At 40.5% G+C, this 21,658-nt stretch overlaps 1 protein-coding gene across 1 annotated transcript in view; it reads left to right on the top strand.

The window, feature by feature from the left end:
* LTBP1 (latent transforming growth factor beta binding protein 1) overlaps positions 1-8,105 on the top strand; it is a 147,397-nt gene extending 139,292 nt beyond the window's left edge. The window contains exons 27-29 of the mRNA XM_009283777.2: positions 1,687-1,809; positions 5,669-5,818; positions 7,063-8,105. Coding sequence (XP_009282052.1) covers positions 1,687-1,809; positions 5,669-5,818; positions 7,063-7,232 — 443 coding nt within the window. The 3' untranslated portion in view covers positions 7,233-8,105. The remainder of the gene's footprint in view (positions 1-1,686; positions 1,810-5,668; positions 5,819-7,062) is intronic.
* Positions 8,106-21,658: the final 13,553 nt, after the last annotated feature.

Here is a 21,658-nt window from a genome sequence, read left to right as displayed (position 1 = left end):
AGATGATAACCTGGCTGTCCCCATATGTGAATGTTATTTGGGATTAGATGTGGGGAAGGAAGAATAGGGTGTGTCTGGTCCTACGACAGCTCTTAAAACTATGCTCATTATCACAGTATCTCAGAGGGAAGCTGTGCATTAAGGGATGTAAGTAACATTTGCTATAAGCCGTTTATTTTCTCATGCTGGCTTTGTTTCACGTGCCATGGGATGTCTCTCTTGGGCAGTGTACTTTTTCATCTGGGAGAGGAGAGGGTTGTTTGAATATTATTATTACTGTATATAAATATATTCTGGAGGATGCACACTGGTGGAAATCTCCTTGCACTTGAAGCAGAAGGTGGTGAGATTTACAATGACTTGTAAGTTTTCTGGGGAGTTATTCTGCAGACTCGGACTGGCACCCGTGACAGTTCTGCGATGTGCACAGACAAGCTTTGCCTGTGCTGTACAGTCTTACGCTCTCAAAGAGCCAAGTTGTTGACCACAGAATTCAAACAGACTTTTTGAACACTGTTGTTTTCAGCACAAAATAAAACTGTTCCAGGTGGAGGAGATACTACCTGTGAAAACAAAATGATAATGCTGGGCAGCAAGTGGGGCTGTGTTCTGTACTGTCTAGAGGCAGTCTGGATTTATCCAACTATTTGCTGTCTGGGACAGTTCTACAGAGCATGAGGTTTCTGGCTCTGTAACCATCTGCAATTCTTGGATTTTGTATCTGCTTAGGGCTTTTTTTCCTTTCTCTGTTTTGGTGGTTTTCTTTCCCGTCCTTACTCTGCCTGATTCTCAGAACACCAGGCAATCTTCACAGAAACAGATGCTAAATAGTCTGTAGCAACAGTAAAGGAGCACCTGGATTGCTGTATTTTAACAACGTTTCTATTTTCAAATAAATTGTCTTGTATGTAGTTTAGTAAACGGTAATGGAAACAGAGGTGGCACAATAAATCAAATAAAAAAATCAAACTCTGCATCAGCATTTCAGACACGGACTCTGACACCTAAAATGAAGAGTTGCTTTGGTCTGCTTTAACTTGTGTAGTCTGGCTATTGGGGAGAGGCAGAAAATGAGTGTAACTATTTCTCCTGTGTACTTCCCCTTGCCCTTTGAGGTTCACGGCCAAGGAGACTTTGAACAGCTCTCATCCTTAAGCCTGTGGTTTGAAGATGCAGTTTGCAGATGAGTGTGTGCTATTTTAGAAGGGTTTTTCATTCTGTGATTTCTGCAGGTTGGCCCCACCTGCTCCAGTTTGCTTCCTTTGGGGTGGCTTCTGTCAGCAGCCGCGATGGTCTGGGGTAGCCTTTGTTCCACCAGAATGAGGAGTGTAGCCATAGCGAGCCCTGGAGAGGGGTGCATTGGCAGCGGGATACACAGCATCCCTCTGCTCTCGCTTCCCGTGCAGGCCAGAAGAACCTGACCCATAACTTTTTGTACCGTTATTGACTCAAATCTATCCCTGGTGTTATCCCTGTTATGACTTAATAGTCTGTGTTTGGCTCATTAACATTTTAATGACATTCTTCTTGAAGAGAGAATGCTTGTGGAAATTGCAGATTTATAGTGTTTCTAGGAAGATAAGTTTATTTCCAGCTAATATGAACCACAGCTCACTGGGACTAATGTAATGCAGCCTGTGTTACAAGTGTGATTAGTTTTATATCCTATTTTCTTTCCCCCCTCAGAGGATTATGCCCAGCTGTGCAACATTCCTGTTCCAGGGTCTCGACGGCCATATGGACAAGATGCTTTGGTTGACTTTGAGGAGCACTACACTCCAGAAACTAATCCATACTTTGTTGAAGACCGTAAGCAAGTTTCTGTTATGTAAAATACTTGAAATGAGGGTTGTAACTTGGATTATTTCCCTGTAGCTGGCTTCATTCTTCTGTTTGCTTCTGAGTAATGTGGCCTATTTATGTTCTAGTTATTCCTATGACACTAGCTTTCAGTCAGGTGTTCTGGTTCAAGAGCCAGTGTTGTATAAGAGTCCAGTTGGGCTCAGAGTAAAATACTAATTTTTAATATAGTGAAATAGTTTGTGCCAAGTGTACTAGATTTGTATTTACCAACAGATTTACAGCTAAAGGTCAAAAGGATTGCCATTTTTCCTCTCACAAATTAATTTTCCTGTGGAGCATGGGACAGATTTCTTTGGAGTGCATTTAGTTTAAAAGAAAAAAAAATCAAATCCCTTCACGCCAGCTTTCCCTGATTTTCCAGCAGAATTTATATGGGGGAAATGGAGAGCATGCAAGTCGTTCTTGCTCAACGGAGAAAATGTACAGCACAGTATGATCAGAGAGTATGCATGCATATAGCCTTCAGGCTAGATGGAAGGGCCTGCCAAGCAGGGTGTGAGGGACTGTATACAGCATCTCAGTTGTACTTCAGGAATATCAGGGTTCTTTACAGGCCTGGCCCAGCTCACTATTAAGCCTTGTGGGAGAGGAATGCTTACAGATCTCAGCATCTTCCTCAAAACCAGCCACCCTGTACAGGTCCAGCATATTTCATCACAGTTTTAGAGAAGAAAAGTGGAGGTATCAGAAGGAACTGGTAACTTGCCGTGCTTTACACCCATGGCCTACAAGTTGCCACTACACTCTTTCCCAAAGTGCTTCTCCTGTACGAGGAGTTATTTTTAAAGTAACAGCAATAGGTCAAAACAGGGCAGGAGGATTACAACGCACTATTAGAAGGGTGATATGCATTTCTTGCGCACATTGCACTTTATACATTTATATAGAACTACACAAATCAAGTTAATGAGTTCATTTCTACGTAGCATCTAAATGACCTTCTGGCTCTACACAGAATTGTAAAATGTCTTATTTCTCTATATCCAGATGATTTTAATTAAACAGTACTGAGTGTTGATGTCTAATTGGAATGTCATGCAGATGATAACTACCAAACACAGTGAAAAGCCCAGAAAGATGACTGGGTAACCAATGTGATAGATAAAATACTGAGTGGGAGAGAAGCACTTTGCAAGTTATAAGCAGTAGTGAATAAATACAATAAAGTTGTGGACAGTTTTGAATCCACAGCTGAGTCTTAGGGACGGAGGCTTAAGAGCTCATGTTTCTTGCTCCCATTCTATCACTGAATTGGATACAGGGGCAAGCAAATGCATAAGAAACCCCAAAACACACAGCTGCATGACTCTGCCCTGATCAGAGGCATATTCCCTGACAGATACAGTTGCCACATGTTTAGGGCATCAAAGACTTCAAGGTCACAATCCTGCTGTGGTCTGTATGAGGAATACAACAATACCTCCCATCCTGTGGCAGGGCCATGTACTTCAATGTAGTATTTGTCACCTGTGTGTAATCAACTACAGAACCAAATACACATATTAGAATTACAACCCAGGTCCTATCCAGCTGTTTTGAAGTAGAATATTTTGTGAAGTAGAACTTGCTGTGAGTGATAAATATTTTGGTTTTAGCTAGCTGAAATTACAATATACTGTATTTATGAGAGAGAAAAAAAACCCTTATGTGTGTACATATGTCTATGTACATGCATAAACATATGTACACATATTCTGTACGTCAAATAAATTATGCCTTTTCTTTATTTAAAAAATATCTGTGTATTTGAGGGGGCACCTTTCCATTTCTTGGCACTGTTTGTTTTCTAAATTAGTAAAGATACTCACTTTAAAGGACCCTCATGAGCCCTCTGCAAGCTCTGTTAGAGGACTGGAGAACATAATGAAACTTGGTCAAGTTTCTTGCTACATTGTAACCATACATCATGACAGTCTGCTCAATATCCTCAGCACTATTGCACTGAGATGTGATTTACTAGGTTTGTGGAAAAGATTGTAATGTTTCCCACTTAATGTACACTTGTATACATCCTATCTATTGTATATGTTCTTGAGATGTGGCGTATGTCAGCAAGTACTTATGTCACATTATGTGTTCAGCATCTCCAGAATTTATTCAGTGTATGACTGACCAGCATGATCCTTACTAAGAATCCCACCATGCTAGAGAAAATGCAGGATATAGAAACAATGTAGGTAGTCAAAGAGCAGGGGGAGTGGAAATGACAGTACACAAGTTAAATGGAGGACGATACAGAAAGGGCAGAGTAGGAAAGGCAAAGCAGGACAAGAGAAAAGAGGGCCTCAAGAACCAAGACAGGATGGAGTAAATATAAAAAGACAGGAGAACAAGCACAGGGAAAGGGAGAAATTCATATTCCTAGGTAGCATTGCCAATCTACGTATCACAGCTGTTGCAACCATATAAATCAGTAAACAGATTTTAGATAAACCAGTAGTTTGTTTGTGGAGTCACTAGATTAATTATATTAGTTATGGGGCAGATTTGGAGATGTATCCTACTCTGTTCCACTCCAGCTCCAATTTCCCCTCCATTTCTGTGATACATATTCATTATGCTGGTAAACCTGCAACTCCCAAATGCTCTCGACTTTTTCCTCAAAAGTCTTTTTATGTGATGGGCTGCCATCTGCAGTCCTGTTACATCACTGCTCCACGAATAAAAAACTTGTGCAGGACTAACAGGAGCAATTCAGTCCAGGAGAGACTCTCTGAACATGTAAAAATGTCAAATAATTTTTTAAGTATAAATCCTTCCTTACACATAAAAGCATAACTGTCAAAAAAGCCCTAACACAGGGAGCACAAAAGGCATTGTACAAATCAGTGAATGCAAAGACAACCCTTTAGCTTTGACTACTCACCATCTAGAATTATGACAAGGAACAATTGGTAGATTATAGGTATTTGTATTGGCACCAGTCGCTGAAGTACCAGCCAAAGGGTTGTTAACCAAAACCACAACAGGAAAGCAGTCTCTGATTTCTTCTTACTTTCCTTAAGGCAGTTGAGATTGATTTTTTTTTTTTAAATTTTTTTTTTTTAAGTACGTTTTCTTCTAGATAAATTAGTGCATCTCTTTGTACAAATCAGTGAATGCAAAGACAACCCTTTAGCTTTGACTACTCACCATCTAGAATTATGACAAGGAACAATTGGTAGATTATAGGTATTTGTATTGGCACCAGTCGCTGAAGTACCAGCCAAAGGGTTGTTAACCAAAACCACAACAGGAAAGCAGTCTCTGATTTCTTCTTACTTTCCTTAAGGCAGTTGAGATTGATTTTTTTTTTTTAAATTTTTTTTTTTTAAGTACGTTTTCTTCTAGATAAATTAGAATGCATCTCTTTCCCTCTACACACATCTTATTTTTCTAGAATACTATTTTAAGGAACTTTTACCCTAAACTGCACTACCACTTCTTACCTTTTGTTTCCATAAAGGTTAATACACATAGCAATTAAAATAAAAGGTGCTATTTAGAACTGATTTATCCTTTAAAAAAATATACTGTCAAATTATGCAGTTTCCTTTACAAAAAAAAAATCACATATTTTTAACACAAATTAAAAACTTAAGAGTTTGCAGAGTTATTCGGTTTTCATCTTGAAACATACCACAGCACTTTTCCAGTGCATTTAAAACTCCAGATGGTGCAGATCTGCTAAAGCTGACCTATTTTCTGCAAAGTCAAGTCACATTCCAGTAAACTTCTGAGAGAATTTCAGAGTCTCAGTATACATTTGGGTATACTGATTCAACAGCTCCGTAACTTACTTGTTTGCAATTCTTTCTCCACCCAGGTTTTCTGAACAGCTTTGAGGAGTTACAAGCAGAGGAATGTGGTATTCTGAATGGATGTGAAAATGGCCGATGTGTAAGAGTCCAGGAAGGCTATACCTGTGACTGCTTTGACGGTTATCACCTGGACATGGCCAAAATGACTTGTGTCGGTGAGGATAGTGTATTACTCAATCTTCTTCTGTTAGTCTGTCAGTTTACTCAAATCACTTGACCTAAGGAGGGGCTAGAACAAAGGGGTCACAGAAGATCACCTGAATTACATTAAAGATGCCAACTTTGCTTGATTTACTGCAAAGGCCAGTAAATATTTCCTCAGTTCATCTTGGTCATTACAGCTGTGTTCAGTTAAGAGCCTAGAAGTGAGCAGACACACATTTATGTAATGAAGCTTAAACTTGTATCAAGAATTTAACACTAATACACAGAACAAATGTTTTTCAAAGGCTTTAGTGAGCTAAGAGGATGGAACTGGATCCAGAGTAGAAGAGTAGTTTTAGGAGCAGATTTTTAGAGTGGCTGAATCACCTAAATATGCAGATAACCACTTGGTGGGGTTTGGCCCCTGATTCTCACTGATTTCAACAGTCAACAGACCAGACTACTCCCCTCGTTCTCAAACTAGTAAATCCGCACAACTAAGGAGGACATCTAATGACTATGTCTTCAATTAAAACAACAAAACACGGGAAAGGCAAGTGTTAGTGAGAAGATGAAGCAAAACAAGACTCCTCTGCGTAGAAGCCTAGTAGAGACCGTGCGTGGGTATTTCAGTTTAAGGTCTGTACTAACCTTGCTTAGCATTATGCTTCGTAACCCACAGCTGAGGTCTCCCAGCTGTATCATAATAAGCTGCCTGCATGCCCTGTAATCTTTAGGGCTTTATGGCAAGCTGGCCTCTTTAGCGAGAAAAGATGTCACTCCTGTGTATTTCAGGCCAGTGCTGCACAATATTGAGTGCAGGTGGTTTGCTGTTCACAACTATTTAGTTGACAGCACCAACAGCTCCTAAAATATTTGATTTTTTAAAATACAGATATTATACTAAGAACCTGGAGTTTCTTTCTTATAAGCCACTTTTCAGTCATCACATAAAACCCTGTAAGTGGTTATTAAATTTTTGTTTTGCAGCTTAGGCTGAATTTGGACTTGGTGATCTGACAGTTTAAGGCCATTTAATACACTGTTGATTTCCTATGATAACTTCCACCTCTTCCCAATAAAATACTCATCTGTTACAGCTTTTGACCCAGCCTAATTCCACCTGATCTGAACTGAACATACAGGTCTCAATGTATTCATACAGCATATTCTACTCCTGGCAATGCTGGAAATAAATGAGCTCTACCTACATACCAGACTTAAGTGCATGTGTTTTGATGTCCCCTTTTTGCAGATGTGAATGAGTGCAACGAGCTGAACAACAGGATGTCTCTCTGCAAGAATGCCAAATGCATTAACACAGAAGGTTCGTACAAGTGTTTGTGTCTCCCAGGGTACGTACCTTCAGACAAGCCAAACTACTGCACACCACTGAACTCAGAACTAGACAGTGAACTGGAGTAGAGGAAAGTCTCCATATCCTAAGCCCATATACTCTGCACTGTATAAAGAAAAGGAAGAAAAGTATTTAACTTGAGAAGAGAAGGCACCGGAGTAGCGAACGTAAGGGGAGAAAAGCATTAAAATGTGTCAAAGGTGAGACATGATGGGCTGGTAGTGTATCAGCTTCACTGAAGCGACAGACCAAATGGACACATTACTCTGTATGAAAGAAACAATCAAGTATATAGTGTGTTCATAAGAAAAAAAGTATCTCTGAAAATAAGCAAAAACAGTGCTGTTATTTTAAACAGAAGAGCTTTGGTTTTTTGGTTTGGTTTGGTTTTTTTTTTTTTTACTATTGCTTGATTAATTTGGCATTTAAATAGTGTTGGAAATATTTTATATTACTATGTCATTTTTTGATTGTTCAGTTCCTTGCCTACTGTTTCTTTTCAGACCTTTTTTCTGATCAGTACAAATTCTATGATACAGATAGTCTTAGGCCATTTTATAAGAACTGTTACACAGGGTAATGCTCCTCCTTCTCTGGAACATTGGTCAGTGACTTTTTTTTAATTTGCTAGTTGTCTGCCCTGTGGAGCAGGCACCACTTGTTTTCAAATGTTTATATACCTTGGCGAAAAGTCCTTATATTCATTTTGTATTCTGTATGGTTGTTAACTGCACTTAAAGTCTTTAGAACCTTTCTTGCCAAGTTCAAAGCTGCTAGTGGACAACATTGGATTCTTTTTGTACATTAAAACAAAAGATTTTAGCTCACGTCTGTATTGTAATGTGTAAATTGAACACAAGAGAGATCTTGTATGATTACCCTAACATGTTAAAGCTGTATATTAAAACTCAATAAAATCACCTTTTTTTTTTTTAGAAAAAAGCTATTTACTAATTGTAGGCTTTTTTTTCTTTTATTGGTGTTTATGTTACAAGAATCAACCCCTCAGGTGTTTACAGTACTAGAATTAATTTACATTACAGTAGTTGTAGGGAGTTGTCTGGCTGGTTTTTCCTTCTCATGCTGTTTTAATAAGACCAGAATCTGAATTAGTTGATGCCCGAAGTTAGGCTTCCAGAGGGAAGATTTCAAACACAGACCTACAGAAACTGTTTGACTTGGAAGCTGATTCCCATGGAATTTTTCATCTTTCCTGGTTTAGGCATGTTTCCCACTAAATCTGCAAATAAGGCTCTTCAGTACGATGGCCTGGTTTTCAGAAAATACTGAAGAGAAGGAGGAGAATTTCCTTTTCTTGATGAACTGTACCTTCCCATCAGCTCTATTTTTCAGTGGAAGGAGAGGAAGAGATTAGGAGACTGACAGATGTTTCACCTTGACCTTCTCCACAGTGAAAGAGTTTGCCTTGGAAATCCTGAAACAGGTCCATTTGATGTTTTCCAAATGAAACATTTTTGCTGTGTCTTTTAGACCTGCCCTGCATTAAAAGGAAAAGGATAACATAAGACTTTAAAAAGTGGGTCAAATTGGGTCCAATTGTCCAAAAAATAGATTTTTATTTCTCATTTCACCAAAAAAAAGAAATACTTGGTTTGGTTCTGAATCAAATTTCTTTTCCAATATTTAGGTCAGCCACTGAACCAAAAATATCACAAGTTGTATTCCTTTCCGTACTGCGCACTCATTAAAGCCCACATGCCTGTTAATGTGCAGAAGCATCTGTCCTTCCCAGGGCACCTCCTCTCTGCTGGAATTTACCACTAGGACTAGTGAAGATACTGTACATTTAAGATCTGATGGTATGTTAAAATGCAAGAAAAATTTCTGAATAAAACTGTGAGGGGAGAGATCTTTAAGAAAGACACTCTTTGTAAAGTGCCCAACTCTCTTGACTTTTCTAGAATTAAGCAGGAGAGGGGTGGAGGGCCAGTTGCTCTTCTCAGTCAAAAGAGGTAGACTACAAACACTACAGCTGGTCTATAATTACAAAAAAAAAAATTCATTCTTGCTTACCTGCTGTGGTTAAGGAGGAAGGAAGGAAGGTCTGGTCTTACTAGGGAATTCCAGGACTAAAGAGCTCTTAGTTGTCCTGCTTAAGGTTAATCCTATGATCTTAATAAAAACCAAAGTCACAGTTACAACCTTCCACTGGATTCAAGATGAGCTCTGGTCTGCTTTCAGCTATCATGAAAATTCATAGGCAAGACAGTGCTCCCCCCACTCCCACCTCCAGATGGCCTCCTCCCACTTCAGGAACTGGCTGTGTTCACCTCTCAAAGATGGCCTAGGCCCCAAAGCTGCCATTGCAGTCAGCACCACAGCCTCAGATTTTCGACACCCCAGTACTCCTTCAGTCCCTCCCCAGCTAGGGAGTTAAAATGGCAGTACAGGTCTCTGCTTTTCCTGGGAGTATACCAGTATGACAGCTGAGGAAATAACACTCAAACTTCAGTACCCTTACAAGACTTCGCTTGGGGACAAACACTGTACTGAACATGTAATTCTGAGCCACAAGATTGGCTCCTTGCTGATTTATTACATCTTTTTAAAACAACAAGTTTAGAATAGCCTGAGACTTCGCTGTTCTCAAGACAATATGCACTCTGACCCCCTTACTTTCTGTTATTTCAGACAAAAAAACCCAATCCAAACGCAAGCTGTTCCATGAGCAACAAAACTAAAACGAAGCCTGAATTCCTATAACCTTTCCTTGTAACTCTCCTCAGCAGACTAACTCCAGCTCCTTGTATCTCTGCCACTCTCCACAAGTACAGGCAGAACCCGTCTGCAGCTGTGGGTGCCAGGACAGGCTGACGGATGCACATGCATTGACACAACTGCTGCCAAACCAAATGTTGTCTGTGCTCTCAGCAGTGAGGGTTAGTTGGGTCACTTGTCTCTAGCTGTTCATCAAACTTCACAGACCTCAGACTGTACTGGTCTTTTCGTCTCATTTGCCTTACACACATGATTGAAATTGGTCACAGGGTTAAAGGCTACCAGTAGGTTCAGAGAGATGGCATACACTGGCTCTGGTTCCACAGAAAACAAACCAACCAGCAAACCTAAGCCTAAGTGGCCTCTTCGCCTATCAATTTCTGTTACCAGCAATTCACAGAAGAGGTTTTGGTGTGTCCAGCCACCTTCCATCTCCCCTGCCTAATTCAAGAGGGCAGCAGTTGACCCAAGCCCTGCGTGAAGCTTGAAAACCTTCTCATCACAGCCGCACTCTTCTATTACAGATACTATGTAAGCAAACAACATACTTTGTGCATGCTTCTGCCTTTCCCTTTTGCCTCCTCTTACCTCTAATATGCCTTAAAACACACACAGGGAGCCAAAAGCAGACCAAACAGCCTAAACTCCACTTACATCCCGGTGCTTAGTATTCCACGTTGCCTGGCTCCAGGCCTTCAGAAATGCTTTAACAAAGGAACCACAATTGAAGGAATTAAGTGAAATTCAGCCGATCTGACCTCAGCTTCTGGAGCCCACCTACTTTGCCCCAGTGTAGCAAGGCTGGTTCTGTCATTTCACCTGAAAAGCTGCAGGGCTCAGGAATACAATTTTGATTCATAGTTAAACAAACATTTTCTTAGCATCATTAAAACGAGGGATTGGACACCATGGATGTAGCCATTTATATGTTACAAGAGCTGCGGTTTAGGTGAGAGCCCTAAAAATACAGAAACCACCACGTACAATTCCATGATTCAAGTTTCTGAGTGCAGCAGAGTCTGGAACTGATTACAATTTATACCAAATGGCACCAATACTTTTTACATACATATGGACCCTTTAAAAAAAAAAAATTAGTCCTTTTTCAGCCAGCCATTTCCTTGCTACAAAAAATAAAATTGCTGACATGGTAGAACTGAATTCTGCTAGTTCCCTTATAATGCTGCTGTGTTAATGAGAATGAAGTTACTAAAGAACTAGAGTGACACACATTTCAGCTAGAAAGACATTTGATATGAATAGATACTTTCATGCTGGGATGCTATTCAGTGAAAAATTAGCCAATGTTAAAACTATTCAAAGTGAGCACTAACATTCCTTGGGAAAAAACAGTCACAGCTGGACAGATCATTTCAATCCAAGAGACAAAACTGGCAGTCATGACAAATATTCAGCTAGTCAGTGGCAAATGACACACTCTAATAAACTCCTGACTAAGAGAAGTCCTAAAACGCTGAAGGCGCCAAAGTGGTTGTCATGACCTATTAGCTCCCAGTGATCCTCACCCTCATGGGAGTTTGAATCTGAGTTTTGGGTTCCTCAGTGCCCCTTGAGTGATGTCCATATGGCAGCAGAGGAGCTCCCGGCTTTGGCACTCTCTCTTAACTTCTCAAAAGGAAAGGTGACAGATCCCATTAGAGCATGTCATGGGCCTGATCTGGCCAACAACTGAACCACAGCGCATTCTTTTGAAGTGCACAGCAAACTTGAAAACCTCACTGCTGCCTCTAGAAGAGACTACAGTATTGTTCTTTTAATAAAGCCACCCACTTTCAAGAGTAGTTTGTACTTGCTGGGGACTCTGCTAACACCAAGCAGGCCAAGGGAGCTATTAAGGAGCAATTCAAGCAAAGAAGAGGTGAATTGCTGTGTGACACAGAGGCTACTGCTCACTTCTGAGATCATTATTTGGTATTTACACAGCTTTTTCTATCAGAAGATCTGAAATTTACCTAGGAAAGTTAAAAGTGATGTGTCCAAAAGAGGAGCAGAATAACTGAGAGTGAGTGAATGAGGAAAATCAGCCATTTGCTGAAGGCTTCCCAATGAGTGATGATGTCAGCTTGTGAGAGAGTAACAGCATTCTTTGGGAGAATGCCAAGGACCGGGCTCCAGTCACTGCATGCGCCTGCAGGAATAACCTCACACAGCAGAACTAGAAAATTTGGACCCTCCTGGGGCACCACCTCCACAGCTGGCACAGGCTGTGTTTTCACACCAAGCTGTGAAAGATCTTGAACCCCAACACCACACCACCCCCGCCAACCTTTACCATTTGAGTGCCCATGTACCAAAAAGAGAACATGTGTTGAAACAGGATTATCCTGTGACAACCTGCATTAATAAGTGATTTTACTATCTGGTGCGGAAAGAATGGCGTAAACCAAAGAAATGCAGAATGTCAGCCATGTCAGATTTCCTTCAAGACCGCTGAATCACCAGATACGTATTTTGACTCAGAGACTCTTAATGAAAGCCTTCAGGCTGCATGTTCTGTCCCAGCTGTGTCTGGGGCCTGTGATTGCTCTGCTCTTCTCCCTCTCAAGCTGTAGGGCTGGGAAGATACCTCTGTGCCTCAGCAGCTGAGCAACCTCGCTGAACTTTGAAGTTTGCCCTGCCCTGCAATCTCAAGCAGGAGATTGCACTAGGGGCCCTCCAGAAATCCCTTCGAAACTACATTTTTCCATGAGAGGAGGCTGTGACCTGACACAGCAGCCTCTGCCCCCTATCCTGATGTGAGACAAGGAACCTGACAGAGGGGATGTGACCCCTTTCCCTTCTTCTCCCACACCTAAGCACATGCCAGGAGCATGCCTTTCACTTTGGAGAAAACAGAACACCGATCTGCTCAGCCCATCTCAGGAGAATCCCATCCAGAAGGAGCATTACGCAAAACGTACACTGTTGCTTGCTATCGATCAATATGTTCTTGAAGAGTTAAGTGACAACCTCAGGTAGAAGGGAAGTTCTGCAGTAAAGTTTTCGTCCTGACAAAAGACACAGAGGAGGGAGGAAATTTGGATAGTCTTATTTCTTTCTACACTGACTTTCCCTTCCCCTCAAGTCATGCTTCGCCACACACTGCTTTCCATTAGCTCTGAACCAAGGGGGATGGAGAGGATACTGCTAGCCAGCATGGAAAATTTCTACGTGACAATTTCAGCATCACCTCCAATCCCTATCTACTCTCGCTGCCAGGATCCATTCTGGGCTGGATTTTCCAAAGCACTCCATATTGATTTAGCTCTCCTCCCACCGAAACCTGTGGCACCTCCATGGATTCCAGTGGGAGCAGAGCAAAGGCTGTGCCAAGCTCTTTTGAAAAATCACACCATGTGTGTTTAATGAGGAATGTCTCTGGCAGAAAAGTTGAGTACAGCTAAGCAGATTTTTTTATTTCTTTCACATTAAAAGTTTAATTTCTGCCACTTCTCATCCAGGAGGTAACTGCCCGGAAGGGTGGGTAGGACCTGTTCCAAAATCCCCAGCAGGATATAGTCTGTTTCCACCTAAAACTGAATTAAACTTTCCTGTCATCTAAATGGTCCGAGTGGGCACCATTGTCAGGATCCTATAGTCTGTTTCCACCTAAAACTGAATTAAACTTTCCTGTCATCTAAATGGTCCCTGTCACTTTGTGAGTGGGCACCATTCTCAGGATCCACACCTCCCCTTCCTGCTGCAGGCAGCCATCCAGCTCAGCTCTGGCCACAAGGGCATTCCCCACTTTCTGTCCCATTTGATACCCCTTTCCAGGGCCAGTCCTCACTGCAGTCCTGCTTCTGCTTTTCACCTCCAGCACATCCTGTCATTTGCTCATCACCCAAAGCCTCAGCATCCCATGCACCCATTCCTTCCTGTTCATTGGCATTGGACTCCACAAAGTAGTTTTCAGTCTCTAAATACAGATTTGGCACGTGGTGAAACTGATAGCTACTATCCAATACTTAGAAAAGTCTTCCGCCAAGGTAAACTGATCACATCCGTCACAGCGGTCTCTCTCCTCACAGAAATAGAAGGCACCACCACCAAGTCAACTTCATATTCTTCCCAAAACTACCCAGAGAGATGTGACATCTTCATTTTCCTTCTTTTACCATAAGCAAGAAATTTCAAGTCTGATTTTAGCAATGAATGTATTCTTCTTTGGCCTGCAGCATCACCAAACTGAGCTGAATAGCAAACATGGAATAAGGAAGTTTCAAAAATAAAACAGGAAAGGGAAATCCTTTGATTTGCACAACAGTGAGCTGAATGAACATGGAATTTTCATTCACATTTGCTCATGCTTAGATGTATTTTTTCCCAAAAACTAAAGAAAAATAGAGAATTATTATTTTAAAATTCCCTTAAGCTGAAAAGGAGGGGGAAAAAAGGAACTACATTAACTGTATTACTCATTGTAATATTAGTTCATTTCAGTACATTGAATATAAAACAAAGCAGATGATAGGGAGCTTTTGAGGGTTTCACTATTGAATGAAACAATACATAGTGCGTCCAGACATATATATTAATTTCACATCTGGTAATAGTTCTGATATTGGGTTATTCCACCAGAAGGCTGCAGTAACTATTTTTAGCCAAGCTGGCCCTTACTTCATCCAGTAAAACTTGGTTTATGTTTGAGTGTTTGCTAAAAACATTACATCTACCACATGCTAGACCTAACAAAACACTTGCAAATGTGTACCATGAGGAAGACAGTCTAGGAAAATCTAACACTATAGGTATTTTCCCTTTCTAAACACCTAACTCAAAACAGCTCCAAGAGACTCAGCAGCATACAGGGCTCAAGGGCATGGACCTTGAGCAAGAGCTCCTTGCACATGGTCTACCAGCCTCCAGGGCAGACCAAACAAAAGGTGCCTGCAGCAGCTCTCTCTCACTATGATTCCCTTATACTTCTAATGTCTCTGTTTTAGTTCTCTGTGATTTCCACTGTCATCTCTTCATTCTTCTGTACAAGTGCAATTGACAGTATCCATTAATACCACTATATTAACATTTTCCCACCTAATTTTGGTGCAATTCCACTGACTTCAGTGACTCACACAGGGAGTAACTGTGCTCCCAATATATTAAGACCCACAGCAATTTTCTAATGCTTCAAAATTTCAAAAAATAAAACAATTCAAAACTGTGAGGAATAAAGTGTTTAAAACCTTTTGAAAGCAATCTAGCAACACTGGAGAAATTTGCTAATTATAAATTTTTTCTGTGTTTCAAAACAAGTAGTATCTCAGAACCCTTCCAACTCCCCTGTTGGCAACATGAAACATGAACTAAAATGTACTTGTAATTAAAGGGCAAATAGTAAGAGTCAAACCAAACCTTTTAAACTCTGGGTTTTGGGGTTTAATTTATCTTTATATAAAGCATTTTATTGTAGGATCATAAATGGGATGAAGTATCAGCAGCTTGCAAAAATTATTAATTTTATAATTAATAAATATTAATAAAAGTTAATAGAATTCTCCCATTGCACAACCAGCAGAAGATCTGAATCCAGTACCAGCTGTTCAACAACTGGACAGAAATATAAGCAGATATCATAAAGACCTGGAGATACAGTAGGAGAGATTAAGCCCTTGTAATTTGTTTGGGCTGAAAACTGCAGAAAAGAGGAGAGCTCCGGGGAAGCCTGCCGTTCACCGGTTTTAACAGCAAAGATACTTTTTCTCCTGCCTTTGTCACTAGAGGTCAGCACAGCATCTGAAGTGCCACGTTGTTCACTTTTAAGGAATGATAAGAAAATCCACAACTCTCAGAGGGAGACAGTGGTCTTAAGAAACAGCTCCAAGAAGACAGAATCTGTGTTTCTGCAATGGAGAAATGTGAAATGTGAAGCCTCAGAAAAAGAAGCACACAGCAGCCACGGAAAAGCCTGAACCCAACATGAGAGTAAAAGCACGCTAGAAGTTTAAAGGTTCCCACAGAGCAATTAGAGTCTAACAATGGCTATTTTTAAAACACCCATTAGCCTAAGGTAAAAGCTGTCACCTAAAAAGCCCAGCTGACTAACACTCTGAGGACTCTTCCTGATGCATGAGAAATAAACTATTTAATCATCTCCCTGCACAACGAAATTCCTACCCCAGGCTGCGAGCAGCTGGTCTAGCTCATGTAAAGCTAGCTCATACATGCAGGTCAAGGAGACAGGGAAAGCATTAACTGCACTGGAACAATTCCTAGGAATGCAGGGAAAAAAAAACACAGACACTCATCTTCCAACACAACAAAACAGATATCCACCGTGTGATCCTTGTCCCCTTGAAGTCACTAGAGAAACCTCATGGTTAGGGAGTCTCACTGTGCACGCTGCTATTCCTGTCCCCTGGGGCCTCTCAAAGGCCCGATTACTGTCAGCCAGGAGGTGACATGGTATCACAGCACCTGACAGGAACCATGAAGGAGCAACTCTTCCTCTTTCTTTTAGAAGAGGAGACTGCAGCAGTCAGCTGCTCTCAAGACAGGTGCAAGCAACAGAGATTTGGCACTGAAAAGATGTCACCTTGTGGCAGGACAAATCAGTCGCCTCCCCTCCCAGTGCATGTGCCAGAAAAGGGGTCCGTGTTCCGGTATGATTTATGGTGTTCAATTCACTGCTCCAGCAGAAGAGCACATTTGTCAGTACGACCCAGACTCCAACAGAGAACTGTGTAGCTATGCCCCAAAAAGCCATTTAGTACAGACTGCCCTACCTCAAATGGCAGCAAAGGGGCTTGGACTACAGTGTCTTCCATAAGCTGACACAACAGCGTTTAGCACAACTTAACCTATCATCTCCCCTGTTCTGGCAGATACAGGAAAGCAACACCTTGAAATCCAGAAATGTCTGGCCAGCAAATGGAAGCCCCTTGGAATAGTGGCAAAGAAAACTACAGGAGAATAAATTCACACTGACATATGGGGAAAGTAACTCATCTTGGTCAATGAATTATACCAAGGGGAAACTAGTGTAAATGAGAACCTAACTCCATCAGCCTAACAAAAAGCAGATGGATTTTAGCCATTTTAAAGTATTTTCTTTCCTAATCTACACCTGGCTACGAGGGATAAGTAAAATGGTGTGCACCCAGCTTCTAGCAACCATGAAAAAGTTAAGATCTTGATTCCTGTAGGGAAGTCTTTTTTCTAGAGATGCATTACCTGTAAAACACATTATTGCTCTTCTATTAGTACATTATACACAAAGGAGGAAACAATTTGTCACTGCTATATGTTTTCTCACTTTTTTTCTTGGAAACTTCAATTCTAAAAGCCACACGTTAAAATAAATACAAGAATAGAAAAGTGGGCTTTTGAGATCAAACATCTAAAGGCTGAAGTACAGGACTATAATGCCTGAGGTCTTCTATCCATTACTATTACCTTTGAGTCATAGTGCATGGGAGTCAAAAATGGGCACTTTATTGTGCCAAGTGCTGTAAAAAAGACTTTCTCTCAACAGAGGTATAAAATGAGAAAATAAGATGGATACAGGTGCAAAAAGTATACAAGGAAATAATGAGATAATGCTAGTAATAGTGAGAGCAGCTGCCCACACTGTACGAACAAGGGATGCAGTCAGGAACGGGGACTTCTGACATGGCATCCTGAGCAGCCAGAAGAGCAGAGAAGCCACCCACAAAGATGGGCAGCACCAGAAGAAGAACTTGTTGGAGATAATTTCTGACAGTTCAGGAACCTGTTGAAATTTTAAGTATTTTACCTTCCTGGAACAAAACACCACCTGCTGCCCTGCAGCAACAATGTTGACGTTTTTGGAGGACGGTGGGACAAAGGAGAGTTTTGCAGAAGAACAGTGAGGTAACAAGGGTGCTTGCATGAAAATTTTACAAGTGGGAACATAAGATGAAATCATGAGCTGGCTGGAAGCAAAGATCAACTCTGCTAGACTAAATTACGTACGTCCTAAGCAGGACAGAAGTAGAATGCAAAGAACCTTGAATACAAAGATGTGACTGAAAAGGGAATAGGAGCTAAGTAAAATACAAGGGGGGGAAAAGATTAAAAGCAGAAACAACCAACAGAATAAGCTTTCCAGATAAAAGTATTACTTCCTGTGAGACCTTTGGCAAGTTACTCTATTTCCTCATCAATAGCATGGAGATAATGTTTCCTGCTGTCACCACCTCCCTAAAAGCTTTAAACTCCTGGTTGTTTGTACAGAAATCAATAACAGGGAAGAGATGGGGTTGTACAGAAGGTTTGGGCCTTAAGAACTTGAACATTTTGTAAATGAAGCTAGAACTTGAACATTTTGTAAATGAAGCTTTAACTTTAATCTTCACTATTATGCTGCCATCAGGTTTAATGCATATTCTTTGTTTAAGGTACAGAGAAAAAAAAATACATTGTGTTTTGGTAAGAAAGAAGGTCAAAAACAAATTAGACTTCTATTCTTACTCTCCCCTCATTACCACACAACCAATCTAAAACACACACAGTTTATGGCATGAGGGACTACAGACCACAACTGTGCTAACCTCATGAGGCCACAAACACACAGGGTAGACAACCAGCACATTATCTTCTACGTGTATGTTGACTCACAGCTTGAGTCTGACCTGCGGATTTCCCTGATTTCTTTTTTTAAGATCACAACGAACTGTTCTTCAGCTTGCCCCATAGCTGTAAGTGGCAGATCTGTTGGGATATTTCTACATTTTGATGATTTGCTTGAGTGGTAGAGGGGAGGAAAACAATACATTTTCTATACAGTGAATATAAGCTACAATTAGAAAGGCCCTTAAACTCACAGCTCCTCAGCTGCTATAAACTGGCACAGATCCATTAAAACCAATTGGCCAGATTCCCCCAGACAGCTCAAATCAGTGTCGCTCCACTGAAGTTGATGAGGCAACAGCAATTTGTAGAAGCTAAGGATCTGGCCCACAGTCTGCGCTGCAGTCCAGAAAGACCATCTGTGTTTAACAGGATCAGAAATCAAAAGGAAAGTCTGTGTCCTTATAATTTACTCAAAACTATTGAGACAAGTGATTTCCATGGTGTTAAGTCAGGTAGACTAAACAAGAGCTATATGAGATAAAAACCGTTTTATTGTTTCTTCCTCAGTATAGGTTTACCAGGGAAAGCTATGTAATTTCTTGCAACATATTCCATGAGGCAATGAAATGTGAAGGCAAGGAGACAACTAAGGAGAGAAGAGGGACAGGAATAACACTATAAAGAATTCAAGCTATTTAATGAATTATGGGCACAACAAACTAGAGTGCACTGCCCTGCTCATGCTGACTTTATGTCAAACCCATTCCCGCTGATGTCAGTGGAAAGAGTGATGTAACACAATGCTGCTCAGCAGCACAAGGGAGGGGCAGCATAAAAGCAGAGGAGAAGGCTCAGATAGTTCAGCTTTTTATTTTGGAAGCTGTTCTGAAAAGCTTCCATTTCAAATTTCGTGGGAATTTGGATACCATTTTTACCATTCTAATTGTGAAAAGCCAGATACAGATCTAGAACTAACTCAGTAATCAGCACTAGTGGAGAAACCATATCAAAGCATCTAGATTTATGTTTTGTGGCTCATTGGTAGAAATCAAAATTATTTGTGCGAAGGCCCTTTGAGGCATCCAGCAAAAACCAGTGGTTTTGTCATGCTGCCATGGGATAGCTCAAAGTTTTCTGTAGTGAAGAATTCACGATTCTCTTTACATGGACAAGCTGACTCTGCACACAGGAACTCACTGAAAAGAAGAGTTTGCTTACATCCTTAACACATGCACACATGCATGTATTTTCAGGGCACAGAGTGTAAAAGAACTGTGAAGACAAGATGCATTGAATTCCAGGGGACCAAAAACATGCCCACGAGTTATGGGCACCACAGCGTTACTCTGCATCTGCTCATGCAGCCAGTGTTTGTCCTGGAGTCTAATCTTTCTTATGCATTGAAGTAAAAGTAAAGTAAAAACAGGGCTGTCGGAGAAAATACATCTCTTCTGCTTTGACACAGAAAAATTTAACTGCACCTTACAAGCATCTGCCCTCAGCAACTCTTCCTCACCCTGCTCCTAGCTCTCTTGTTGCTCCACCAGCTACCTGATCGATCCCCAAAGGAAACTCTGAAGTGGAAACTCTGAAGACCTCTCTCAAGACAGATCCTCTCCTCAAGACTGCAAGGGTGAAGTGAGAGTGAGAATTTCTTCCAGTGTGCAAAGTCGGAATGACAGAAGAGAGAAATCCTGCTTTAACCTTGCATTCTATTTTTAATGTTTGGAGATGTTTTGAATGACATATTGAGAAAAAGTGTGTGTGTTTGAAAGAAAGGCTACCAGCAAAATCAGTGCAATTGGGCTCTACTGACACCGTCCTGAGACAAAGCAAGCAGCTATTCAAGACTAAGCCTCTCCAGGGCTCTGGCAGTGCTTGGTGCTAACTGCACCACAGCGCACAGAGAACGTGTGATGCAAATTCAAGTCTGTAACCACTAGCAACTCATTGAGCAGATTTAAGATTTAAACTAAACTACATTTGAATAAAGGTATGCACATGTGAAATACTGCTAAGCAGCTTTGTATTTCAGTGCTGTTATATTGTGGAGATCAACTTTGCAGAAACAGTTAGTTAGGCCTATTCCACAGCTGTTCCATAATAATGAATTCAATCAACTTTTACACATTGTCAGTCCTTCAGCCTTGGTCTAAGGTCTGAAAGAGCCAGAAAGACTGCAGCGTGCCTTCAGTCATCTCCACGACAGAATCTTCTCAGCTAAAACTGGTTCTGTGCTTCAGCTCAAGTCAGTATTTGATCCACTGTTTACTACGAAGAATTATATTCCTCTTTGTCAGATTTGTAGTATGTGATCTGCAAAGATCAACACCTTCCTAAGACTTTAAACCTGTCTGCTAATTACCAATAGTAACACAAGAAAAAATATCATAAATATTTTTATTATAAATTATAATAATATATAAATTATATAATTATAATAATAAATTATAATAATAATTATACTTACAAATAATAATAAATTGAGTTTCGCTTGGAGCATTGCATTTTTGTTTAACTTTATAAAAAAGTACTTTCAAGGAAAACCTTGGTCTTGAGTTATTATTAATTTTCAAGAAATCAACAGGAATGTTTATTCACCCACCACTTGTATGTCTCCTCTTTTTTCATAAACAATCACATTCTTGTCATGAGAAACAGGATCTTTGCAAAGTTCTCATCAAGGCAGGCACTTTCCTGAAGATGCTCTTGATTTTTATATAAACTGCTCTGGCGTCATCTAGTCTACATAAAGCTAACACAGATTTGCAAATTCATACATAAAACACCACACTAGCTAACAGTCATGATCATTGCCTACATAATATGACTAAAACAAAAGGTTTAACGTTTTCCAAATTCCTCAAACGCCACCGGTCCTTAACTCTCACCACTTTCAGCAGGACTCGTATGTGTGTATTTCACATACAAATCTTAAACAGAAGAAAAAGTACTTGCCCACATAGCAACATCTATCTTTTAAGTCTCTACCTTCCCACTAAAATAATCACCAAACCCAAACCATGCATTACAGTCTTTTATCTTCAATAAGCACACTGCTATTCTAACATGAAACTACCACTGTAAAGACCAGCAGAAAGCTTTTTTATGCGATTTACCTGATTTGTGTAAATTGAAGGAAAGGCATGTACCTCAGACAACAGAAAAAGTGGGAATAGGGAGAAGAGACAAAGAGCCAGGTAAGTACAATACTATATTA

The sequence above is a fragment of the Aptenodytes forsteri genome, unplaced genomic scaffold (genome assembly GCF_000699145.1).
Source record: "Aptenodytes forsteri isolate BGI_AS27 unplaced genomic scaffold, ASM69914v1 Scaffold309, whole genome shotgun sequence".
Lineage (NCBI taxonomy): Eukaryota > Metazoa > Chordata > Aves > Sphenisciformes > Spheniscidae > Aptenodytes > Aptenodytes forsteri.
This window is presented reverse-complemented; position numbering and strand designations above follow the sequence as displayed.